The sequence below is a fragment of the Dermacentor silvarum genome, chromosome 1, assembly GCF_013339745.2.
Source record: "Dermacentor silvarum isolate Dsil-2018 chromosome 1, BIME_Dsil_1.4, whole genome shotgun sequence".
Lineage (NCBI taxonomy): Eukaryota > Metazoa > Arthropoda > Arachnida > Ixodida > Ixodidae > Dermacentor > Dermacentor silvarum.
Window position 1 is genome coordinate 306362372 of NC_051154.1, and position 26714 is coordinate 306389085.

The window sequence follows — 26714 nt, forward strand, 5'->3', positions numbered from 1 at the left end:
ACATATTTCTCACAGTGCGCATACCTTATACATGTAGGGCGTGACGTGCGTTGACGTGAATTGTGCTGACATTTACGTTGTACTTTTTTCTACAGTTCATTTCTCCTTCGTACACAACCACCTACAGCTCTACTAGCTATACAAAGGTAGACGGTAATCGCTCAGATAACCGGTTATTGCTAAGTCAACGGTTAATTCTCATTTATAAAATAAAAAAAAAACTTATTCCTCTCCCAGTGATTCCCGCAGTGCACCGTTAACTCTGTAGGTGCCCTCTTTTATTTTACGTGCAAGCTTGGCTTATACCACTCGGAGGCATGGATTAATGCATGCTATTTAGTTTCGAGCGGAACGCGGCCCAAATTTAGTGGTAGAACGTAAATTAATCTGCCTGAAGGTGAAAAAAAGTTTTACTCGATCAAGAAATTGAACGCGTCTTTCTTCGCTTGGGAAACAAAAGATCAATGCACGTGACGATTGACCAGTCTCGTCCGTGAAATGTATGCTGCACGCACTGCAGCTGTGCCTTATGCCCGCGCAATGCATGCAGTATATGTATGTCGCGCAATAACCGTACAGTGTGAAATTTCGATCCCGGCATGGCTTAATTAGATGGTATAGTTACAGTGCATCGTACTAAATGAAACAGCGTGGGTGGCATGATTCATGAAGGGGGCGAAAAGAACACGCAACATTTCTGACTGGTTATTTGCCAAAATGAATGTGTATCTGCACCAGGGGATGGCTGTTCACTGACCGAATAGAATCGGTCGAAAGGCATTCTTAAATTATACCAGACAGAATTATTTTCATCGTATACCTGGGCTGGCGGAATGTGTAAGCATTCCTTTCTTATCGTCTACCACTGACGCCCCGCCGACCATGGTGATAACGCGGGCGGGGCACATGCTCGGGCCACTGACGAAGCGCGGGAAGAAATAGCTTTGCAATACGATCGTTACATTATCCAGGCTCTGGACATCGGGCCATTGCAAGCAACGTGAGATCGAATATGATTGCCAAAGAAAACCATTTTTAACACGAAAGTGTTTTATGCCGGGGTCCACCAAGACTTCACTGACGTATTTCCGTCACGGAAATACGTCATACGTCATTTCCGTCACGGAAATACGTCATAGAACATAATACAAAGAAAGAAACCAGAAGAAAAAGTTCCACAAACATGCAAAATTTGGAAATCGAACCCACGACCTCTCGGTCCGCGACGATAGATCGCCGAGCGTTTAACCCATTGCGCCACAAACGCATTTGCAGAGGGCTACACAGACGCGCCTTATATATCTAACACTCCTCCGTGTACCCGCGCTCTTGCTCGGGGCGGTGCCGCCGCCTACGAGCAGAAAAGAGAAGTACTGCATTATGACACTAACGCGCACCGACAGTGAACGCTTCGGTGGTCTCAGCACTACGACGCCTCGATGCCAGCATTCGAAGGGACGCTGGCATCAAGAAGCACTACCAACGCCACCTAGGTGGCGTTCACCGTACTCAGCACAGCGGAGCGTGGCCTCCGCAATTAGCTCTGAAAATGTTTCTGAAGTTGATCGCGGAGGCTGCAATTACGACGCGCTGTACGCGCTGATTTGACTCGGTGACGATTCAGTTACGTGCTTTGTCTTGCGCGTTGTATTAGTGTGTCAGTTACGTGCTTCGTCTTTCGCGTTGTGCTAGCGTGTGCAGCGTAGTGCAGCTTCCATATGCACGACGGTTGCTCATGATCATCGACGTTGGTAGTCGTGATGGAGTTTTTCAGCATCTCTCAAGATACAAATCTTGTTTTGTCGAGAAGGCTCTCGAGAGACCCTCTTGCTCATGCAGTTTCACCGATGCATGTGTGCGCCGCTGTTATCTCTTAGCCGGCCAGTACGCGTGGTCTCAGCGGCGCCACAGTATCGCATTGCCCGCCGTTTGCCGAATCGCATCGGCCGAACGCCTACTGAAAGAAATGTACGAACTATAGCCCGCGAGCGAATTATTTTTGGAACATTATACTAAGTTAAACTGAGATCGCTTTCGATTGCGCCATAAAAATCTGTCTATATGGAGATTACACAACACAGAAAATTGCAGGAATACGATCTATAGTAGATATGGTATAATCATAATGGTCTGTATTTCTTTAATGCGGTTTTACATTTGTGAAACTATGGCTAAAGTTGTGCTCTCCTCGTCAAATAATATCGCACTTAGCGTAGATGCTGCAGCAATTGAAAGTGTGACACTGATGGCCTTGTCATATAGGAGTTGCTGGTCATAAGGGTTGCTGCGATGGCAATACATAATTGTATACACGCTCAAAGTGGCACGCATTGCTTACGACTTATACGGTACGCGCGCGCTATCCTCACCCTTCATCACCCTTAAAATGCCGAGAACAGCGAAGAGTCAAAATACACAGGCCTGTCTCTCTCTCTCTCTCTCAGGTAGCCCCGTATTCTTATAGGGAGAATCTCTATAATAGGTATACCAAGCCGTCACTCCACAGCGACACACATCACTATTACGCCTGCCCGCGTCCCTCCCTATGATTACTTATTAAAAGCGGCCTCAATTCGATGCCCTGGCAGTGCTCCAAGTCTGCGTGTTCTCCCGGAGCGCAATCTGCAGCAAGTTCGGTGGGCTCGCGTGTCGGTCCACCGGTTACAAGTGATGCGTGAAAATGGGCGGCTCCCGTGGGAGACACCGTCGCGACGGCACCTGTTGCTGCAGGCCGTGCACCGCCGTAGCGCCGCGCGCCAACGCACACACGCACGCGCACTGGCCGCGAGACACTATAGACGCACAGGAAGCCGTCAGTCGCGCGTGGGCAAATGCGGGCGTCACGGCTGATCGGCCGAAACAACGAGCCACTTTAGAAGCCGCCCGCTGGCGCTCTTCCGCCATTCATTCACCCCCGCCTGCACTCATTCGCGCCCTGTTTGCTCCCTCCTCGCTACTTTGGAATCGCTACAGCTCGTTTTCTCTTGCGTGTTCTTGCTTTGTTCTTCCTAGTCGATGCGACGTCGCCGAAGGCGAGAGAAACTGTTCTCCCACGTGGAATTGGGTAGTCCGGCCCCGTACATACTTTTTACTATTTCATTCATTGCCGTTTTATGCACTTTGTTGCGGGTATGTCGCTGATGTATAGGCGGGTAAGGGCTGTGTTCTCCGCGACGAGCCGCCTAAATACTTGGGAGCATGTTCAGAAAAAAGCTATCGGAGAGCACTTGTGAACGAAAAGCTTTGTGAATTCAGCCCATCGTTTGTAAGTGCCGTCGCCGCGGCGATCTTGCCGTTATCACTCCGATCGTAGTCAAGAGTGGCATGTGACAGAACACCGGCCAATGAGGAAGCGCTCTTACGTATATAAGAGAAGTTTTGTGGACACAGGTGCTACTTATTTATACGCAATGCGAATAGACAGAAACGTGCGGTGCTGTGACTTCTGACATCGCGATTGCCAAAGGACCTGGCGGTATGCCACACGTGAAGTCAATATATGGGTGAGCTGAGCTTGTTTGTCGAACAAAAGTTGGTAGTAATACAAACAAGAGAAAGGTTCACAGGAAGGTGGAAGTTTGAAGTGATCAACAGTGGTAGAACAATGATCTTGTTCTACCGCTGTCAAGCAAACCGTGCGAAGTTTTGGCACGTGCATATCGAAGGGCTGCGGTGCTTTGGTAATGTTTGGACCGTGGTCTCGAATACCGACTGAGAAGGTTCACCGTTGAGTGGGGCCCCGTAAAAGTAACGCGAGGTTTGCCTCTTGAAGTGGCGTTAAATCACATTTAGTCAGTAGATCCGTGCGGGAATAGATATCGGTTAGGTATGCTCTCACAAGTCACCGCAAGATCTAAAAACCCCGCGCTCTTGTTAACGATGGACGGCGTTTGTAGGTTTTACCTCGCTGGGAGCAGCAATTGACCGAGGCAAGCGCATCAGTCATAACCGCGAGTTACATCAGCGGCCAAAATCAGATTCCAATTGCGACTTCCGCAATGGAGCCTGGCCTTTGGCAGCAAGACGTGCAGCCGCGCACAGCGCCTTCTCTACAAAATGCGTAACGGTTTTTAGGCTTCCAAATCTATAGTGACCATGACGAAGCGCTGTAGTACATAGTGGAGATGCTACACGATAAAGTGATTGAGTGTTGTAGGTCATCTCAATGTTTCATTATTATTACCCCTACATGGTACACTCCAGCGGAACCCACTGTCGTTAACCTATAGCAGTCTTTCGCTCGACTTATTTTCTTTCTGTCAGTGAGCGTCTCAGTTTTCCCGTTCCGTATTGTCCCAGCTGATGATGTCCTGACAGACAGACAGAAAAAAAAAAAACTGTAAAGGAGGCTTAACAATCCCCCCTGACCTTTTCACTCGCATATCACTTCATTCACAAGCACGGAGTGAAGTTTGTGTACAAACTTCCCTCAGTTTTGGGAAAGAAAAGTTGCACCATCCTTCTAACAATTGCTCCAAAGGAAAACAAAGAAAGCAAGGAAACAAAAAAACGAGAGGCGTACATGCATTAACGTCTAGAACTAGCGCAGCTTCCTGAAACCGCTTTTTTTTTTTTCTTTTCTTTTTACAACTTCCGCTCCGACGCGTGGCCGGCTAAATACCACGCACCGGGTAAAGCGCGAACGAAGCCCGACTTGTTCACCCACCCCCCTCCGAATTTCTAATGACAGTTCGCGCCACTTTCCGGGCATGGAGTGCCATAAACTAACTTGCTCGGTCTCCCCATCCTCATCCGCAGCAGTAGCAGCAGCAATAGTGTGTCTGCGGTGAGTGCGCCTGCAGCAGCGCGTAGAGCAACGCGTTATCGCCCCTTCTCGCTGCCCACATTTCTTGTGCTTTGTCGTTTATGCTCTTTTGCCCGGCGTTTCGGGACAGGAGCCACCAGGACGGAGAAAGGCGCCTTTTTATTATTTTCTAGCCGCCCCCCCCCTCCCCCCAATTCCTTTCAACCACCTCAACGCGTTCGCTTTCCGCCGCGATGCCATTTTTTTTTTCCCTTCTTTTTCCTCTGTCTGTTTTCCTGCCGTAACCGCTCGTGCTACTCGCGAGCCGGTCATTGTAAAAATCTAAAATAAAAGCGCTTCCATCCAGAAGCTCGACGCTCCGAGCGGGAAAGCGGGTCAGGAAACGAGCAATAAGGCATGAGAAAAACGAATGGAACCAGGCGGCGGCGGGAAGACGAGCGCCACGGCGGGGGGTTAGTCTAGGATCAGCTGTAATGACTGCTCCGGAATGACTCCCCTTGCTCTCAAGAAAACGAAACTAGGTTAGTAAAGGAAAGAAAACCTTAGAGAAGCGACGACGAGAGTGATGTATACATACGCGCAGAGGATGAGCAGGGCGCCCCCGGTATTCCCGCTACCGGTGGTTAAAGGTGTTAATCGAGGGGCCTCTCGCGTTTATCATATACGCCGGGGCACATATACAGTATAACCGGTGGGTGCTATATGCGTACTGTCTCGTACAGCGCTGAAAATGCTCTCCGAGCCCTGGGATGTTTACATTTCTGGACGGCTGTTGGTATACCGGCGTTGCTGCTTCTAGCGAAGTCAGTGTACGGTATAGTCTGCGCCGGCATTCGCACCGTCTGAACACTTCTTTCCGGGACGCTAGACGCATTTGCCACTTGTCGGTAAAGTTAAAGTCACGCAGAAGCGTGAGCTGGGAAACGCTTGAGGCCTCCTTTCGCACAACTTTTTTTTCCCGCGTTTTTGTCTCGAATTACACAACGAGGCCACCAAAGAACCAATGAAGAAGCTTCGGCGTAAGAAAACGCTCAGAATTACGGCACACCCAGGAAGCCTAAAATAATCTTTTCCGTTCCTTATATTCTTATTTCGAGTGGAGGGGGAGTCATCGTTATGTAGCGCACCGTGGCAGTCGGAAATAAAGCATTCTTTTTTTCACGTTGTCTAGATCGAGGTCGCCAGCGAACGACATGCGTAGAATGGACCACGGAGCTCAAGATTCAATCGAAGCGAGCGCATGAGAATGGGGCTACTTATAGCTGCGTGGCGTCATTTCTGCGGAATCTCGCTTCTGATAAAGTGGTTCGATTTCGCTCCATTTACGACTGACTCACTGTGCGAATGCCGCAACACTTCCTTCTCTCCCTCGGTGACTCTGCGTTGCCTTTTTTTTTGCTTTTTTTGCGGCGATATGTATTTTGTCTTCTTTTTCTCACACGGACAGTTGCCGCGATCCCCGTGCATTGTCGCTGAGGGTCGTTGGAAAACGTGACCACGTGACTGGCACGATTTGGCTGGCACTGCCGACATATTTTGTTTCCCCAACCTAAAAGCTTATGACTCGCCGGCCAACAAAGGGTAGGCTGGCGAGTCATCCACTCTTTAGTAAAGCTTTAAAGCTTTATTATAACCATCTTCGTTATGACTGTTAATTATTTTCATACTGATTAAGAGGTTCTTTGCCGTTATAGGCGTTAACCATTCGAAGAATGCGCCATTGTCTTCTTGCAATGCTTCACACCAAACTATGTCATTGATCCAAGTGTGTCACCGACCAGCTAGCACAGAACTGGGTCGAGTTCTGTGACTCAAAAGCTGTTCTTCAGAACGTCAAATGTGCTGTACGTCACAGTAAGTATGAGCAGATGATATGTGAAATGAGAAAACGTAACCATTATGCTCTGGAAAAAGGGCGCGATTTCATCGCTCAGTGACTTCCGGGTCATTGTGGCAGCGTCTGCGACGACCTTACCGACAAGGCTGCTCGGTCTGCCCACGGAGGCACCCAGACTATTTCGCTTCCACTGGCAGGAACGGACGCTGCAAAATAACTTCGTTTGCTTGCCTGCACAACGACAACAACCTTTCTGGAGCTGTCCGAACGTATCTAATTGCTGGCTACGGACCCCGGACCCTTTGTTACGGCTGCAAGTGCAAACTAGCCTCTCCCGCGGCGATGCAACACTGCTCTACCGCCTATGGCTTGGTGTGACGTTTACGAATGCATAGTCTTTCCGTTTTGGAATGGCGGATGCACCAACGTGTGACACCTGTAATTCCGAAGAAACCATGGAACACCTGCAGTGCTCTTGCCCTCAATACGACGTCCAGTGCATCTCCTTACAGACCGCACTAAGGCGGCTGGACTCTATTTTCTGAAACGAAAGTTCTTGGACTCTGACCACATCCGCCGACGGCGCAAAATGCTGTAAGTCGTGTGATACTGCAGTTTTTGAGTAACACCGGCCTCCGTGACCAATTGTAGTCATGCTGTGCTGTGTGCGCTCAGTGCTCATTATCTTATTGTTTCCCTCTTTTTTTTCCTTTTTCCATTTCCACTTTCTCTTACCCCTAGTATGGGTAGCAAAGCGGACGCTCGTCTGGTTGACCTCCCTGCCTTCCTCTCTCGCTCCCTTCACACCTAAATGCATAGAAATTATATAGACGATCCTACATACCAATCCATCACAAAAAAAAAAAGAAAAGAAAGAAGAAAGGGGGGGGGGGTAATGCTAAATTTCTTTCTTCAGTTTAAAGTGCCCATCTTGCATGATATTCTTTTTCTATCTCAACAGAACGTCTATCAATAATTACAACAGAAAATAAACACAAGCACATTGAATTTTTCGTGACGACTTAGTGCGGAATTGATGGAGGGAAGAGGCCGAACTCAGCTGGCTGGCCCAGCCTCACCATTTTCTTACACTTACGTAAAGTGGCGTTCGTTTGCTGGGCATGATCTTACTTTGTTGTTTTATATTTGTTGTTATGCCCTTGGTATGTGTTTTACAATCAGAGAAGCTCATTTGGTGTTCTTATAATTTTTCTGAAGCTCGATGCGGAAAATCAAGCCACGCTCTGCTGTCTTTCCCCGAAAAATCCCTATTCTTTCGTTTTCTCTTATAGCTAAGCAACCCTGCAACACAATAAATGTAAAAAAAAAAAAGCTAGAAAAGAAAATGCAGGAATTCAGCAGAGACACTTAAGACTGCTTACGTGTGGCAATGCGAAAACATTATAGTCCCTTTGGCGAAACCTTTAGTCAGCCATGATGGCTGCGACGTGACGTCTGCAATGACGCACGCACAGAGACAATTTGAATCAACCAGAACCGTGGCACTGCCGTGGTGTCGGGAAAGCGTGCTCATCACGCACCCTGGCGGCCCGGGTTCGACTCCCAGCCAGTCCAAAAAGTACCAAATTTTCATTTCAGAACCATTTATTTAATTTGTTTACCGGAACCTCCCTGAGAAATTTGACGTTAATCCGAGCATTTTTTATTTGCGCCGTCGGCCATTTTGGTACCGTACTCGGCCATGCCGCCGACGATTGACGCCGGATTTTCGCGTAATAGGGCATATAATGCCTTGGCATAAAAAAAAAAAGAAAGCAGCACTGACGAGGACACGCACTCCGGTCGGCAACCCCTTTCAGCCTTCCAGATTTCGCGAACGCAATAACTCATACACCGTCTCTCCGCGGCAAGTCCCGTTCAGTGCGTTCGCATTGCCTTATCTATATGCATTTTATTTCTGTGTTTTCTTCCTGCCCATTTCCTAACTTTTTGGACCCCGCCGCAGCTGCCAACAGCAAGAGTCGGCAGGTGTGTGTATACCATTCCGGATTGATTGTATCGCGAGCGAGAACGAGAGAGGTGCATTCGATCCCCGTCCGCCTCTTCTCTTCGATGTAACTCTTTGATACGGCCTACTTAGCACGTTGGTATACGCCACTCGGTCCGCGCCTGCTCCGCTTTTCCAGAAAAACCCGCGCTCACTCTGAATATTGTTTGCTCGAAAGCCTGCGCCAAGATGAAGGGGAACGCCATGTTTGCGTTGAGACAGACAGAGAGAAAGGAAGTGTAGAAAAGTGGGGAGGTTTAGCCAGCTGAGGCAGTTCTGGTTGGCTACCCTGCACGGGGGAAAGGGAATAGAAAGAGAGAGGAGTGCGAACGAAGCAAACAACGTGCGTCATACAGCGGTAGCAGGCGGCGTTGTTACAGTCTCTCGTGTAGGCCCGTATAGACCTCGGCAACTCGAGAAGCGCAAATACAGCCTTCTGTGCGGAGTTACTTTGGAAGCACTGGCCTATAACTTTTTGTTCGGACAATGACCGATTGCCCGCTCTATTCAGCACTGCGAGGAATGAGGAGTGAATAGTCATTCAGCGCTAGAACACTATGTATTAGGTATAGGTGAACGAGACTTTGACTATGTATATTTAAGTTTACCATATTAATGACTTGGGCGTTCCCAAGAATCGCTTTTCTTTTTTTTTCTTTTTTGAGCGCAGATTGAATGCGTTCCTTTTCATTATAGCGCAGGGTGCACAGACGGCCCCGAAAGCGTATGGGACACGCTTTCCACGGCCACTGTGAATTTTGGCTCTGTCAAAGCATGGCGCTTCTAATTTAATGGATAGCTGTGTAGGTGGTAAAAAATACCACATATTGTTACTTTGCGTTGAAGGCTATGTGTCCAGGCTGTGCGGAAGCTCTTTCTCGCGTAACTCTTGCGTCGCAAATTTTTGTGGCAGACTGTTCACAGCGGTTGCGTAGCCACTACTCGGCGCAACTCGGCGTGTACATTATACAGTATACGTATACACTGTATGGTACACTGTATAGTATAGCGCAGTGCAATGTGCTATATTTGAACCCTATGCGCAAGTTGTCTATAAGCTCCAACTATGCGTCTGTTAACTGCACAGGTGGTGCCTGCGCAACACGCGATCTGTATTGTATTATGATTGTGTTCCGCGGTGTGCAAATATGAGTTATGCGTGGACTGTATACGCTTAAAGCGCTGCGCTTGCTTCCTCTTCAAATGATGGATTGTTTGAGTGTCAACGCTGTTCTGGTGGTGCCATCCTCTGCTTTTTCCCCTCTGTTGTCACCTTCTTCTCATTCTCGCTCTATCTTATTCTTCGCTCTTCAGGCGGGTGGGCGTGGCGCCCCTTTCCTTTTTCTTTATGGTGTTTGGATATGTTTACATGATTAGCAGTAGTAGTAATAATCAATCGATCAATCAATCAGTCAATCAATCAGTTAATTTATTAACGTGCCAAGGAACAACCTGGTAGTCTTGGTACTGATGCAAGTGAGAATAATGAAAGTAATAATAATAATAATAATAATAATAATAATAATAATAATAATAATTAGTAGTAGTAGTAGTAGTAGTAGTAGTAGTAGTAGTAGTAGTAGTAGTAGTAGTAGTAGTAGTAGCAGTAGTAGTAGTATCATTATTATTAAGAAGGCAACACACGGGCAGTGAGAGATGCCGTGGTGTTGGATAATTTAGGCCTCCTGGGATTCCTTGAGTGACTGATTGATCTTCACGAAACTAAGAGAATAGGAGCAGTCCGCATCCACCAAAACGCCGAGAACAGTTAAAAGAAAACAAAAACAAAAGAAGAGGATTGCGAAGCTACCTCGCCCATAAAGGCATCCGGCTTGATGGCGTAGTGCGCCTCTGCTTGCAAACTGTTACTGTGCAATTTTACTTTTATTACTGAATTTATTCTTCTTCCGCTGCTGGTCAGCCAGTAAGCCAGCGAAATGGGCGAAGCTCCCCAACTCTAAGCCTGATATCGACTATAATAAAGATCTTCGCTCGTTCTTTAAAAACCCAGCCGTGCGGAAGCACTTAGTGCGATCGCCGTCGTCTTCTCTCGCCTCCAATCTGCGGAGCCCGGCTGTCTATGGCTATTTGGGGCAGGGCTATAGAGAAGGAGATTTTTTTTTCTTTTTAATCCTAAAACGCTGCACGACACATCGGTCGGCACGAGGAAATGGACACGATAGAATGGAAATAAAAGAAAATAGCGCTACGAGGTACAGAAAAAAAAAGAAAAAGAATTGCACTTTTTTTTTCTCGCTCTCTATTCCAACCTGGTTCTCGCTGCTGCTCGAAAACTTTAGCAAAAACCGACATTTCCGGGAAGACAAGAAAGACGGCAGCGCGCGCCGGCGTGCGACACGGCGTCGAGATATTGTGCGTCGACTGCCCGGAAAGGCCGAACGCGTGCGAGAGGGTGGCACGCGCGGTATTCGACAAGGGAAAAGGAAGAAGAAGTAAAAAAGAAAAAAAGAAAGACGCAGTATACGCAAAAAAAAAAAAAAATGAAGACAGGCAGGTACGATACCGCAGAGGCAGATATAGCGCGTGCGCTTGTCTCGGCCCAGCGCACTACTCGGCACATGCTTTCACCCGAGTATTGCGAGTCGAGCCACTTTCGTGAGTCGAAGCGTGAAGTATAAAGCAGGGGTGTTCTACAAGCGACGAGAGGGAAAAGTGTTGCCGTGCGGCTCAGTGGGCGTGAAGGCGCGTGGGCGGCAGGGCTGGGATGAAGACGGTAAACAGTACATTTCTGAAGTCTGCACAGTTATTCCTAAAACGGCCAAATTATTATTTTTTTTTGTCGTTGGCGTCGAAAGTTTACGGGGGGTGATATCTGGAAAGAATCTTGGCTCGTATTTACGAAACGCTCTTACGCTAGAATTGTTTGTGGGAGCAAGTGCCAGGCAATCATAATGCCGGACATATTATTAGTGAAGACGCCGGCCAATGGCAAAACGTACTGATGAATGAAAAGCATTCTTACTTCGGTCCCTGGATATTTGCTCATCTTTCAGTTCTCTGTGTCTCAACTTTCAAACCAACCTTCCAACGCTCAATTAACCTTCAAATTTTACGAAACGGGGAAGCTTCGAAAGAAAGTAATCTCCTAGACAGAGCCTATATATACTTCAGGGAACTGAGAGAGAGAGAGAGAGAGAGAGAGAGAGAGAGAAATAGGGGTCGACAGGCAGACAAATTAACGGGAATGAATGCCCGGTTGGCTATCCTGTACTAAGGAAGAAGAAAGGGTACCCAAAATTAGGAGAAAGAAAGACGCTAAAAAAAAAGCATTTTGCACAGTGAAGCACGCCTTACAAAAACGGCGTCGGTTTGATGAAGCAATTTTATTCGAGAGGCAAAATTTACCGCGCTGTGTAAGAGAGGAAGGCCCGGCACGAATCCTATTATTACAAGAGCCTAGAAGCTGCCAATTACGCTGTCGCCTGATCATGGGTGGCGCGCACACACACATAGTTCATATATTGACCCTTTTCGCGGCGATCCCGTGGGCGCTGCCATGTTTGATCACGTGGTGACGCGTCCATTGCTTGCCTTAACTGCCTCCGTTACCTCCTTGTTTACAATGGGAGTGTATGACTCCGGCGCGGCTTAGCAAACCTCTGTTTCGGGAGATATCGTAGACGGTGACTGGGTGGACGACACGAAGCTTTGATCACAGCTTCAGAAAACATGCAAAAGCGCTTTCGGATCTGATTAAGCTATGTCCAAATGGCGCAAGTAGCATATATGGTGCTTGCTCTAATAGCGGGCTTAAATATGTATTCCAAGCTATCCAAACATTCCGCTCATGAATTGAATCATGATTAGCGTGTTTTGCTCTTTGTTCTTTATTTGGCAAATATTTTGAAGCAGCGGCTTGTCAATTTCTGACTCGGTGCGGCCACTATCTGATTATTTTCGCCCTAATCGCTCGCGGGTGTGCTCAGTTCCGATAGATTTGTTCTTGCTGCGCACGAGGCTTGAAACGTAGCTGTTTTGTACATTGTAATATCTTGTAGCAAATATATATTACCGCTAGTAACTCGCTTACTCTTGTGGACCATCACGAAACCATTCGTCGACCATTCGTGCACCATCGGTGTAGTCCGTCATTTATGGTGCGTATATAGTGCACATATATTCAAGTGTGCGCCCATTCACTTATTCTTGATACGTCGGCGATAGAGTGGGCGTAAGATGTGTATAGATAACGTGCGCGAAACTTACTATGACAGGAAGCGACACTACTCTCTTTGTCATTGTTTTAACGAGTGGTACTCACACTTGCCGACGTTCCGGGGCTGAAGCCCTTTCTTTGAAGGTTAGCGATACAACGCAGGCGGATGAGCAAATTTCTGTATCTTCAAGGAAAGCCGTATATCTCGAAGTGCCGGTAACACATTCGGACAGTTGCAGCAGCGGTCCGCGAACTTGAGCCACACAGATTCATTCCATTCCTTAACATGCCAGTCACCATTTTTGAAGCCAACTACTGCACACGTCTTCAAATCACATGATTCAATCTAGCATGATTGGAGCACAGTGCGTTAGCGAAAACACAGTTGCATTTCCGACAGCTGATTGCACAGAAGCAAGGTAGAAGCGGTAATGGTTTCGTATTCGTGCGCGGTCGCTGAGGAGAGGTATGGCGCGCCGCCGTGAGCGCCATCTGGTTTCTGTAAAACAAACTGCTCCGCGAAAAGGGTCAATAGGCAAACTCGCAATGAAGCAATTCGCAAAAAGACGAGCTTACACCACTGCTCGAGTCACAGGGTGTGCCGCTTGAACTTTTGGCATGTTTACGCCAGCGCTGTAAGCTTTTACGGCGACGTCAATTTTCAGGAGGCTCAGCCGCGCTACCACGGGAAAACTGTTTGGCGGCTGCTAAGGCCGCAAAGAGCAAATAGCTTCGAATTGAGCGCTTAGCCATCTATACTGCTACCTAAGCGACTACAGCTAGGCAGTTCGCAGTAGACTTAGCTAAACATGCCTGTCAATACTGCGTATAGGCTTTAGCGTAAAGCACCTCCCCTCCCTCTTATTAATTAATAAATGATTAATTATTTATTTTAATAAAGCGGTACATGTAAATCGTTCGCTGGAGGAATACTGGCCTCAAAACGATATCGCTTGATATTCCTGCGTGTTGTGATCAGGCATATTTTAAAACAAGCATTGACTTTCCGCCGCTTGTTGGAAACTTTTGGTCTGTTTTATAACACCGGTGTGAAATCGTTGCAGCACGTGAGCAGTTTACGAAATGCGGTGGTGATATTTCTCGGCTGCCGTGTGCTATAAGATTTTGTGCTCGCGTTCACATGGTGGTTGAGCTTTTCAATTGATGAATAAAGCGCGCGTTAAGGTTATAACACATTCTCGATATATTGGCGACATAGTCGTATCCCCATTACTTTCTCAAAAAGTTTACGATTAGTGAACCCCTGGAAGTATGCCTTCTGATGAGGACGGTCACCGTTACCGGTCAATTCAATTTCATTCAATTCCCTTGTTATTCCCGTGTTGTAAGCAGAAAAATACAATCTATTTATTTCCACAGCCAGATGCTATAATTGGGGAGTCTAAATCAAATGTGCATTCATTCAAGTAACCAACACTTACTTCAGTGGTACGCGGAATGTAAGCACCTGATACCTGCTGCGTTTCCGTTAAAAGAAAGAAAGAAAGAAAGAAATGTAGAAAACAAAACGACAAAAGAATAATAGAAATAAACGAATAAAGAAATGAAAGCAAAAAACACCAACTGAAAAGACAACTACGCCCCACCTATGCAAATTTAAGTTCAACGAGCCGGTACAAGCCGCAGCCGTACCACGTGTATGAAAGCGCCGTCGGCTGCAGAGCCAATCAACGAACTATCAAGACTGTAGTGCATATACGCACGGAGGCGCCGCACCGAAAGACGGGGTATCGCCGCAAACAATCGACTCTCGGGCGAGGCAATTCCGAGTGGTGCGCGCTGCGCGATCGCCGGTGCTATGCCTCCCCTAATGGCTACCGTTTGTTTCAAGCTGCGAAGAAAGCGATGCATTCCGATATGAGGACGCAGAAGAAAAGAAAAAATATCTTCGAGCCCCCTCCCCCAGCACGCTTTCAGCTGCCACTCTTTCTTCCTCCTCCTCGAGCCTTGTTTCATTCTCCGCTCTTTCGCTCGCGTTTTCCTCCCTATATTTTTTTTCTCGTTTTTTTCCAAATCAGCGACTTCACGCTTCCGTCACTCCATTTATCTGACAGACGGCGTGGAACGCATTTATCTGGCAGGTGGCCTGAAAGAATAGGCGAACGGTGGCTACCCTACAGACAAGAGTCCTGTGTGTGCCCATTCCAGCGCGCGTGCGCGCGCGCAAATACAAACATGCGCAGAGATATAGGCGCGCAAACGCGCATGCGCACACGCACGCACACACAGGCGCGCACGGACAAACGCACGCGCGCACATGCGCAAGCGCACTTTTCAATCTGCTGCGAATCTCGCGTTTCGGCGCGCGCTCAGCACTGAAGGAGGGGAGGCAGTCCCGATAGAGATTTCACCTTTCCTGTCCACGCCGAATGGCTGCGCTTTCGCTCCTGGCGCTCGAGCGCTCGGCGACGCCGCGTGCGTGGCCTTCTCGGGTTGCAGCGCGTAAACGCGCATATATGGTTCGGCCGCGCGCCGTCCATCGGATCGTTATCTGCCGAGCAATGTAATGGATACCCCGAAGGTGTGCGAGAGTTAATTCGTGAGGTCAGCAGTGCATTACTTCTCTTCTTTCTCTCTCCCCAGCTTTAGTTTTTTTTTTTTTTTTGTTTCTGTTCCAGTCCTTCCACTCGCAAGCATTGCCTCCGGAGGCGCACGCGCTGCTCGTTCGTGCAGTGCGAAGGTGCGAGATATATACTGCTCCCCGAGGGCATATTCATGTCCACGCGTTTATATCGTTGCAGACATTTATCCATATCCCGAGGCCACATTTATACCAGCGAAAAAAGACTGCATTCGTCTATAGTACTTCTCCGTCGCCCTCTCCACCACCTACACGTTTTTTTTTTTTGTTTTTTTCGTTGCTCTCTGAACATGTTCGCGCCTTGTCGATATGCACTCAACTATACGAAGCCGTTAAGCAACAAGACTTCCGTTAAGGTATGCGCGCGTGTGGGATTTGCATGTCCTCTCGAAGGACGACGCGGGTAATGTCTGTGGCAGCGACATTTTTTCCGTCGAGCGGAGCACTGACGCGCGTGAAGGTTCAATTAAAGAAAATAATAAACGCCGAGCGTGCCCTCGTGCGCGCGCGGACAACAACGAGGCCCAATTGATTGTGCCGCGACGGCAAAGCCGCGCGCCGCCAACGCTCGAACGCTGGCGGCAAATGGGACAGGAACGCCAATTCGATTACGATCTTGGACGCACGCGCTGCTGTCCTCGTTATGGAGAACCGCGCGGGCACCAAATGCCGCTGTCGACCCGCTAATGGGCGAGCGTGTTGCGCGGAATTAACGCGTTGTCGCGAGGTGATCGAGCGATGGGGGTCCTGACGGCCGGAGGGGTAGGGGTCGACAGCTGCGAGCATGCGCCGTCGAACGTTATACCTGAGCTCGAACAGCGCGAGGTCGCGACGGCGAGAAAAAGCGAAACACAAAAAAAGGCAGTCTGAGGGAAACGAGGGAGGTGCGTATCGATTGGCACTGCCATATCTTATTACGAAAGTAAGTAATTACGACGGGGCCAAACTGTACTGCAGCGAGAGAGAGAGAGGGAAAGCGAGGAGAGGAAAGGCAAGGAGGGCAACCAGACGAGCGTGCGGTTTGCTACCCTACACTGGGGGTAAGAGAAAGAGGCAATAGAAAGAGGAAGAGAGTGAGCACTGCTTCACCGCGGGGGAGAGATTGCACAGGACGACTATAAACGGTCACTCAGGCCGTTGAACACGGCATGCACTTCATGAATAGTACTATATAGCGCTTGAATGCCTTTTTCCGCCAGCGAGTATGTGAGAATGCACCGAAAAGCATGTGGAGAACGAAACTTAGCATACACTTATATCATAAGTATATTCTTCAAGCACTGAAGGATCTAAGAATAAGCAATAGCTAAGGCTTTCAATACCTTCTAAAGGCAGTGGAGTGAACGCTCTTTGTCCCCCGTAAGTCAGGGAGCGAAGGCGTCTGAGCACTGTGACGGAGAACTGACAGTTTCTTGTTTTCTCGTGTCTTGTTACTCAATTGCCAATTTGAAGCTGTGGGTAATGTATATTGATGCTCATCTTTCAAAGTACCAATATGGACTCTCGTGTTTGAAAACCATAAAGTAAAAATTTCTGTCGCACAATCGCAGGATCGAAGCCAGAGATATAACGAAAGGATATAAATCTCCGCTGGGCTAATAACCTGTGCTGGGAAGAGGTGCACCGAAGGTAAGAGAAAAGTCTAAAAGGAGCGAAGAAGAAACTATTTAAGACAATCTGGGCGTTGGCTCTTGGGCTACTTGGTTTGCTAGTTGTACGTCTCTGTGTGTGGGACTGCTTGTCACTTTGACAGACTGCGTGTGACAGCAGTGTTTTCAGTAGGCGAGCTAACCGAGAAGCCCAAAGCCAACGCCTTGCGACATGCACTTTTGGCGTGCTGCCAGCCTGCTTTCCCGTCTCCAATGCGCACAGTGTCGCCGGGTTATATATCTCGCGGAAGGTACATATTTCAGAAATACGTCACCCGTAATAGTCGTTGCCCTGCAGCCCTCTCGCAATCTGTCAACTCCCAGTTAGTCGCGCCACATTGACGACAATCTCCTGCGAAACATACAACCAACTGCGATTTACCATGCAGCACCGTGCAACGTTCTCCTTGTCGTTCTACTTCTTTCTTTTCTTCCGCCGTCGCAGGCAGAGCACGCTGACAACAGGATGCTTTCCGTTTCTCATCGAGCCTTCCTCCTCGTTTCTCGAGGGCTGCGCGAATCCGTCTTCCTTCCAGTTGGGACGGCGAAATGTGTTTTCCATGCGGCACGCTTTCCCCGCCGCCGTCGCCACCACCACCGCAAGGCGTCCCATCTCACGCGTCAAGCGAAAGGCACGCGCAAATGAGCTGCCGCCGCCGCTGCATACCCGCGGCCGCGCGCACGATTTTTCCGTCACGGCCAGAGAGACAACAGCGTCGAGCTGCGCCGGGCACGCCAAGCGTTTGCACGGAATGGGAGCACTGCGAGGCCGGGTGCATGCGCAGGAATCACGCGAAGGGATCGCTTCGTTCCATGACGCATAGCGCTCGTGCATAGAGCACACGTCTTACAAACGCGACGGACAGAGGCGCGTACACGAGGAACTTTGCGACAGCGGGGCGGGCAGTTGCACGCGGCGACACGAAGGGAGGGTGCAAAAAAAAAAAAAAAAAAAAAAAACGAAAACGCGGTGTCGCGCCGAGGGAACGACAACTTCGGCCGCCAGCCGAACCGACAGAGGACGTTTCCATCGGGTGTATATATATATATATATATATATATATATATATATATATATATATATATATGCGTCGTCGCGTCCTGTCGACCCCCGAAACGCTTGACGGCCCAACGCGTCTCGTGCGTTAGACTTCGAGATAGGATTTTTGTTTGTCCGTTTCGGCGTGTTTGTTTTACCGTCTGGCCACCTGTTTGGGAAGGCCCCGCAAAGCCCTGTGCACGCGGCGAGCGAGATATAGCTCATTCCCGATGCATGCAAGCGTCAACGACGTCAGCGTGCTTTGTCCGAAAGGCATTCATAGAGATCTCTCCCGGGCATTAGCTTCACCTTTTTACACAGGAAAAGAAAACCAACTAAATAGGCACAAGCACGCAAGTAAGCCAACAAGAGGGCAAGGAAGGCAAGTAAGCTATATATATATACACCGCATGCAGTCCCGCTACAGACTCGCGGTCCGTTTTCCCTCCGCGGCTGTTAGCGCCCGCGGAAACAGGTGGCCGTCAGCACTGCATCAAGCACAACCACGCACGCAAGCGGCCCATCTTTCCCTTGAATCAGACTACGCGCTCGATCTGTCCGGCTTTTCCTCGCCGAGCTCTCTCGCGGAAGGGCAACAGACCGCAGTCGCAGGCGGCGCACTGATTTCAAACACTAGTAGCGAAATTCTTCAGCCTCAACGAGCAAGCAGACAGCGATGACACAAGGAGGCTCCCTGCTGCGCTTTGTGGATGCAATGCATACAAGCTCGACGGGATCCGAGATTCGGACTTGTCGAGCTTTCTGTTAGACCGCCGTTGTATGCATCATTGCCATCGCGATCGTGTTTTAAACTCATACTTTCGAAAGTAACCCATTGAAATGCGCAACCCATCGCGGGTGGTGGCAAATTGCATACCGGTCTTATCGGTCGCCTCGAGCGAGCTCGCTATCCTCGCGAATCGATATCCAGCAGGGCTGTTATGCCTACTGCTGCCACCGGCATCCGCAGGTGGTGATAAGGCGTATATGTGTCGCATGCCTGCGGTATTCAAACGAACTTAAACAAAATGCGAGCTTGCCGCTCGCTACCGTTTCATCTGACACCTTTGTTCACTCAGGCGGCATGCGCGGCTGTTGCGGAAGTGGCTCGCGGTGCATGGAAGCAGCGAATACGTCCACAGCCATGTCTGGGAAGTGGACGTTGACGGCGAATAAATTCTGTCCTTATGGACCACGTTACGGCCGGCAGGAAGCACAGCCAGGCACAACATTTGCGATCTTAGGGGAGTACGCGTCTTGAGTGCTACAGCAAACTTACAACAGGCAGTTAGGAAGAAGTTTGCGAAGCATGCCTTGAATGATTTAAACCGGGTAACACCAAGCGCCGGGAGTATACGCGCAAGATTACTGTAATACACTGTACGTAAGGGCAAAACCCTCGTGGCCGATTCTCGGCGGGTTATACTCATCAAGCCAGAAGGTTATACTCATCGAGTGTTCAAATCATCAAGCCAGAAAACTACTTTCAGTATGGATATAGAAACGTGTCTGGCTTCCTATTTGACCCGGCATTAAATTTCGCGCCAATATTTACCAGCGATATACGCAATGTATCGCACTTTACGATAAATATGCAATGGTCGTTATTTTTAACAATGGGCACGCAACGGCTCTGCACCACTAGCTCTTTGACGTTTAGAACTGGGCAGGCCGTAAAACATGCGGGCATGGTATCGCGGCTCGGCGTTTTTTTACGAGTACACTGAAAAATCCGCGCAGTGGCTTCATCCGCAGATTATATGACTGCACGAAGCACCGTGTGAAGAACGTATCAATGAATGTGCTGGCCGATCCATATCATTTGGCATCTTTTGTATAGTCGTGCCTCCCATATTGAGGCGGATAATGGAGGCGATTTATGCACCAGAATGCACACTGCACTATCAGACGGTATAGTTATTTCCACCTATGGTGGGAATTGATATTTATACCTCTCAGCTATACCACAAGAACCTTACAGTATATTTGCATCCATGAATGGATTATCGACGCACAGAAAGCGTATTAGCGCCCGGGTTTTGAAAGCCGTTTGTTCTTACGAAACGGCACAACGTTTCGTAAGTCAGCACCGACCAATCAAAGACAACCAACGGGGTTGAGGGCTAAGGTATAGGCCACGGTAAAAATATATCTCTAAGAACGAAATCGTTGTAAATACTCACTCGCATGAACAAGTGCTGCAACATTTATCACCTGCATAGCCGCTTTCCTGTGACAAGTGACGACGTTATCGAGGCCTCTATTTTGACGACGCCTCACAAGATAGCAGGTGCAGGAGGGGTTATGGCCCAACATCAACAAAGCAAAAAAGAAAGAAAGAAAAAAAGAAAAGTGGTTCCCGAAGGCCGATATCCTACAAGTAATGGGGCGTCCATTCGTAACAATGGTTTGACTATACATTCTATACTGCGTGGTCATTAGCCTGCTTTACATGCGAGGATTCTTCCTCTTCTAGGTTTTTTCTTTCTTTCTTTTTTTTCCCTGCGGGTTCTGGTGGCGCAGTCATAGGCTAAATGCACTATGGGCACTGCGTACATTCTCAATGGGGGATTTCGATCACAATTAGGATGTGAAATGCTTACAAGCACCACACCAGGCGAAGAGTCGGGCTCTTAACAAAACGGGCCGATTACGTCTGAGCCGCTTGGTTTACAGTCGGAAAGCTCGAGGCAATTCACCGATAAAGTCCCCCATGGAGGAAAGTTATAAGCTTGTCAGGGCGGGACTCTTACGCAAAATCTCCCTCTCGTCTACCTTCTTACATTGCGCGCACAGTGAAAGGCGGGAGTTTTCAGAAGTGTTTTTTTTTTCTATTGTGGGCGCCTTTTAAAAGTTAAACCTACGCGACCTGCAGGTAGCGTCATTGCCCGTGCTTTAAAATAACAGGAGAAAGCGGTGATAAGTGTTCCTCGCCCGCCTTTAGGCGAACGGCCCACGATACGCCTATAGTTCGTTTGCCTACGACGAGCTTGTGAAACCCCATCTACCCCCTCTTTCCCAGGAGAAGGATGTATAACAGCAAAGATATCGGGTGTAAGATAGGTTCTGCGGAAAGTAGTATTCTCGAAAGTGACGTCCCCCATGGGTGGCCCGTTATTTTGATGAGCTTTTGTTTGTTTGTTGATGCCTGTTTCCGCACGTTTTAGAAGCATGTCTGTGCAACCTCGAGGAGGCCCATGGGTCACTCATTGAATGGTAAGGAAGCCTGTTTAGCTGCCAACTGGTATTTACCTGCAAGAAAACCAACAATCAAATTTAAGCGTATTTCCGTAAGAAAGACGCTTTCCTTTTATTCCTCAGAGCCTAGCATCTTGGCCCCATTCACTATATATATCCAGTTTTCAGCATCCAGTCCCACTGACCTCTCATTCAGCGCAGGAAGGCATTGCGTGTAAGTGAAAGCCAATATTCTGGTCACGAGTCGTTCTATTTTGCACGCGCGCAAGCCATTCGCAGAAAATATAATGAACGTATATTATATAGTCTGTAAAGTATACCAGCCACCGGCCTCGCAACATTAAAATAGCGTTTCCGGGTTACCCACATAAACGCGTGAAAAAAAAAAAAAAACAACAACACGTATTCTCGAATTTTTAGTGCCTTTCGGAAGTGTAATGTTTCCGGCGACAGGCTCGCTCCATTGTTCATAACGAAGTGGGTATACAGTTGCCCCCCCTCCCCATTTGAGAGCAACACTCCCCGCGACCACCCGCGCGTTACCATAGTCGGCCACGGGAGAAAGGACACCAAAAGATGGCCTTCCGCGTTTTTTGCTCGTGTAATCAAATCCTTCATATGTCTGCACCTATAGTACGAACCCAGTGGTTCGAAATAAAATACTGTGAACAGAGCAGTCCAGAGAAGTAGTGACAAACAAGTGTTCGCATGTTAACATTGACATCATAGCACGATAGTAGAGTGTTGCCGCAAAGCGCTATCACTTAACCATTACCGCCAGCCATAATAGAGTTTCCTGCGAAATGTACTGGCGCTCTATAGTGTCTACACGATAACTGCAACTATACGGCGATTCAGCCAGCACGGGTTTTGCCATTCACATGGATTTGCTACAATGTTCAGAAAACTATACGCAACAGCTTGAAATTTAGAAAGATAAAGCGTAGTAAGCAAATCCACAGGAACGTCTCAAGCCACAAGCATGAAGATTAGACAAATCCAAGCACTAACCATCATAGTAGCTAAACCATCGTGGCGTCATAGTTCCCTCTGGTTATTTTTGTAGGAAACTCCGTATTCCACCAGCATGCAAGTGCCCCCTGTCAGCTTCGAGCACGCTAGATCGGCTTCGCCCGCGCATGAACCTTACATTGCCTTACCTAGAACACGTAAAACTGGTCGAGGCGGTAGCGGTACGCTAAACCTGTCCACAATTTCCTCTTCACGCTGTCTCGTTGCAGCGCGAGACACGCACCGTGCGGCGTCGAGCGATCACGAAACTTATCAGAGTCTGTATACACAAAATGATTCTCATGCTGAAACTGTTCGTAAGAACAGGTACCAGCCAATGGTGGTGTCGAACATATTAACGATGGCGGTTTAAAAAAAAAAGTGGTCTTACGAATGAAAAGCTTTGCGAATTCGGTCAGTTTTGAAATTTCATGTGTCGTACGGACGGACCGAACTTTCCGACACATTTGTACGTAATTAATTAATTATGGGGTTTTACGTGCCAAAACCACGATCTGATTATGAGGCACGCCGAAGTGGGGGACTCCGAAAATTTGGACCACCTGGGGTTCTTTAACGTGCACCTAAATCTAAGTACACGGGTGTTTTCGCATTTCGCCCCCATCGAAATGCGGCCACCGTGGCCGGGATTAGATCCCGCGACCTCGTGCTCAGCAGCCCAACACCATAGTACATTTGTACGGGATCGAGTTAGTTGGCGCTATAGAACTTGCGCAAACATGAAAAGCCCTGCTACCGAAGAACAATAAGAAGAAAGAAAGTTACACGGCAATGCATTTTGAAGCTTCATTGTATCGGAAAAGAATACGAGGAACGTTATTATTGTCCGTAGAGGGTGCACAAAACCTATATACCCTTGCGGTTGTCTCTCTCAGCTTTAGGATACCACACAGAACAACACTGATCACAGAGTGAAAGAGTAGCTTTTTGGCATGGAAGTTGCGATGGTTCATTTTCTGTCAGTCTGATGGTTTAATGCTGCACGGTAGCAGGAGACCCGAGGGCGCTGAGAGAACGACGGTTAGAATTTTAAATCAGCTGGATGCTCACCACTAGGATGGTTGCAATTAAACGGCGGTGCTAGTTGTACACGAAAAGTTGTGATGAATGCATTGTATGCCGCGAAAACGTTTGACGGCGACAGCGTGTGCACAGTTACAGCAAGTGAAAAACGAGGTATATATGTCTTACATGAAACAAAGCGGCAGTCAACTCATAGTGCGGCGCAAATTATGCAACATTCACTATAGAACTTATGAAGACGAGAGTTTATTACTGGTCGCGAGTGTTATTAACATCGCGCTAGGAACTGTGGCGCTGATGAAATGACGAAGACAAACACGACGGGACAGGGGCATTGAGAGGACCATGTCCCGTCTTTGTCGTTTCTTTTTTTTTGCCACATTAACTGAAGGATGAAAATGTATTTGACAAACTAAGCTGATCTTCGTCTTCTAATGCAAAGATTTAGCCTTGAGTAATGTAACTCGGGAGAAGTAGAAAACATTGAATCTGCGTGAAACGGAGTAATGAATACAGTATCACGTTGACATCAACACTAAATCCATAAGTTGATGACAAATGGTACAGACATTATGACCGCAGCTTCCCTGAGCCGCGTGGACGTTATTGGTCCGATATTGGCCAATTTTCTTGCCAGTATTGGTCCAATAGTGGTCCTACGCAGATATGTACAGATGCAATCTTCTGAGTCAGACTCGCTTTTCCGGCTCCCTTATCTATTTCACCTGTGCTTATAACTTCCCGAAGTTCAGGACAAGCCTTACACCTGTGCTTCACAGACATTGTGACAGGAGGCTCAGGAAATCATTGGCAGATAACAAACCAGCCTTTCTGATGTCACTGTTGAATCGAGTTGGCTTCACCAGAAAGCTTAAATACAATTGCAACATGTATTGAAACGAGAAATAAAATAAAAAGAAAAACATCGGCGGCCGTACAAGCTTTCGATGTTGTAGCACCACCGAGCAAACGTGTGGTTTGGTTAACGTGACAAAAGCGAGGTGACAAAAGCGACACATTTTCAGCGTTGCGCGGCCAGTATCACCGACGCAACAACGGCTCTCACCCTGGATGCCGTCGACGTTCTGGAAGGAGAAACGGTTGGCAGAAGCCACGAACGTGTAGGGAGATTCGTGCGCCGGCTTGGGCGCCGTGTAGACGTGCCGGGGCAGCATCGAGTCACAAGACTCGGCAGGACCACCCTGCGGGAACGCCTCGGCGTTCCACTGCGAGACCACCGTCGCCAGGAGCAGGGCCAGGGGCGCGCAGGCCAGCGACGAGCAGACACCGCGGTTCTTCATCGCTGTATGGTATACAACCGGCGGGACGGAGAACGATTGACGCCGAGGATGACGGTCGCAGACGAAAAAATCCGAGGGTGCCGAGTTGGCCTTTTTTTTGTCAGTTCGGCGATCGCGGCACTCGCTCACAGACTTTCGGAGAAAGACGCGCCAAATCCTGCTTCTGCTCGCGACGATGGTTCGTTCCTGGACTGCTCGGGATGCTGGCCGTCCCGCGCTGGCCGGGCTGACGGAAGAAAGGGCAAGGGGAGACCGAATCCACACACACACACACACACACACACACGCACGCCTCTCTCGGTCACACTCTCTGTTTTTTCCTCTCCGAAAGTGAGCCTCCCCGTTGGGTGTCTGGCTACTGCCCTCTCCCGCTCCACCTTCTTCCGTCACTTCTGGAGCAACGCTGGTTTCCCTTTTCAAGCGCGGCGGTGGCGGCGGCTTTCGCCGCTGCCTTGCGCTGCATAAATCCCCTCGCGTATCCCTCCCCCATTCATGCACTCTCTCGCTCGGCTAGGCCCGCTTTCCACCGCTGCAGTATACGGCCGGCTACGGCGGCGTTCCGCTAGCCGCTAGCGGTGGTGCTCGCGCGGTGGTCACCTCTCGTCGCTGGCGGCGTGCGGGGCACACGCCCTTGCGAAGAAAAGTCTCGTCGCCCGGCCGTCGGCGATGCCCTCCGGCCGGCCACCGCTTTCGAGAAACTAGTTTCTGTGGTTCTCTTTTTCGTTCCTGTTCCCACCGGCAGTCATACGCAACTACATCCACCGATTCTTTAAGGACACTACGTGGAACCTGAAAGGAAATGTCCCGAGCAAGTCACGAGTCGGGCCTTGCCAAGAACGGCAGAGGACGTTAGAGAAAAATACAGTGAAGCAAAGAAGCAGAGAGATAATCAAAATATAGGCTTGGCCTGCAAGGACAGGGGCGCTGGATGATCGAGTGCTCGTGTGGCTTTGTGTTGACTGCGGTATCTGTTGGTGCGACGGTCAGTGTAGGCTACAGCTCTCTGTGTAGCGCTGTAGTTTGTCTCCAGTTCTGTTATTCAGAAGGAAAATGAACTCGTAGGTGAACAAGTATGCGGCACAAAGACGGGGCAGACGGAAGATTGTCCGTGGCGCCCACTGGCGAAATTGATTTATCGTGGCAATGCGTTTATATTACCTTGATTTATCCAAGTTTAATCACTGATCAACTTATAGTTTGTGGAGAAGACGGGGACAAAACAGTTGCCAAGATTTCCAACAAAATCAAAATGGACCGCACATTTAATCATCCGAGCAGATTTACGGGCGACCTTCAAGTTGGTCTTCTAGTTTCCCTTAATTCTTTTGTTTTCTAGCGTGCTACTCAGCAGCTTTCATACACTCTATAAAGACAAAGTAACGTGTGAGTGCTCTGTATGAAAAGTACGTTCTTGGAATATTTCTTTTAATTCAGAGAAACAGATAAAAATAGAAAAGAGGAAAGGCAGGGAGGTTAACCAGACGCACGTCCGGTTTGCTACCCTGCACTGGGGGAAAGGGGTATATGTATGAAAAGAGAGAGAGATAGGAGATGGAGAGAGCACAGTTGCGCGCACATTTGAAGGTGCCCAGCAAGTCTACATACGGTAGCCAAGACCTGTCGACTTAAGCTATACTTACATTCAGAATTATCATCTTAGAGTAATACGCGCATATGTGTATGCTTTACAACGCACATGCAGCAAATAATGAGCTGTTCCAATGAATCAGAGATAAATCCGCTTCACAGGTGTATGTAGTACTCGCACAACCTTTACCTGTAGCACAACTTCTACCGTGGAGTACTCGAACAACCGCATACAACCTCTACCTGTAGGTAGCGGTATAGTGCTGCAGGGATTAGTGGCGGGCTAGAAGGCTCTATGTGCGTTTTTTTCTCTTCTTTCTTCTCCATTATTATTATTATTTCTTTTTTTAATTGTGCATACGACTGCGGTGTCTCAAGTGCCGTACCTACAATTACCTTTAGATCATGGAACATGGATGAGCATAACCTATAGGGTTAGTCGTCAAATCCTGAGTTATGATGATGCGTTACCGGACTATAATTAGTCCACGAAAAA

At 48.5% G+C, this 26714-nt stretch overlaps 1 protein-coding gene across 1 annotated transcript in view; it reads right to left on the reverse strand.

The window, feature by feature from the left end:
- Positions 1-24869, reverse strand: part of LOC119437287 (putative ferric-chelate reductase 1) — a 67307-nt gene extending 42438 nt beyond the window's left edge. Inside the window, exon 1 of the mRNA XM_037704345.2 lies at positions 24397-24869. Coding sequence (XP_037560273.1) covers positions 24397-24631 — 235 coding nt within the window. The 5' untranslated portion in view covers positions 24632-24869. The remainder of the gene's footprint in view (positions 1-24396) is intronic.
- Positions 24870-26714: the final 1845 nt, after the last annotated feature.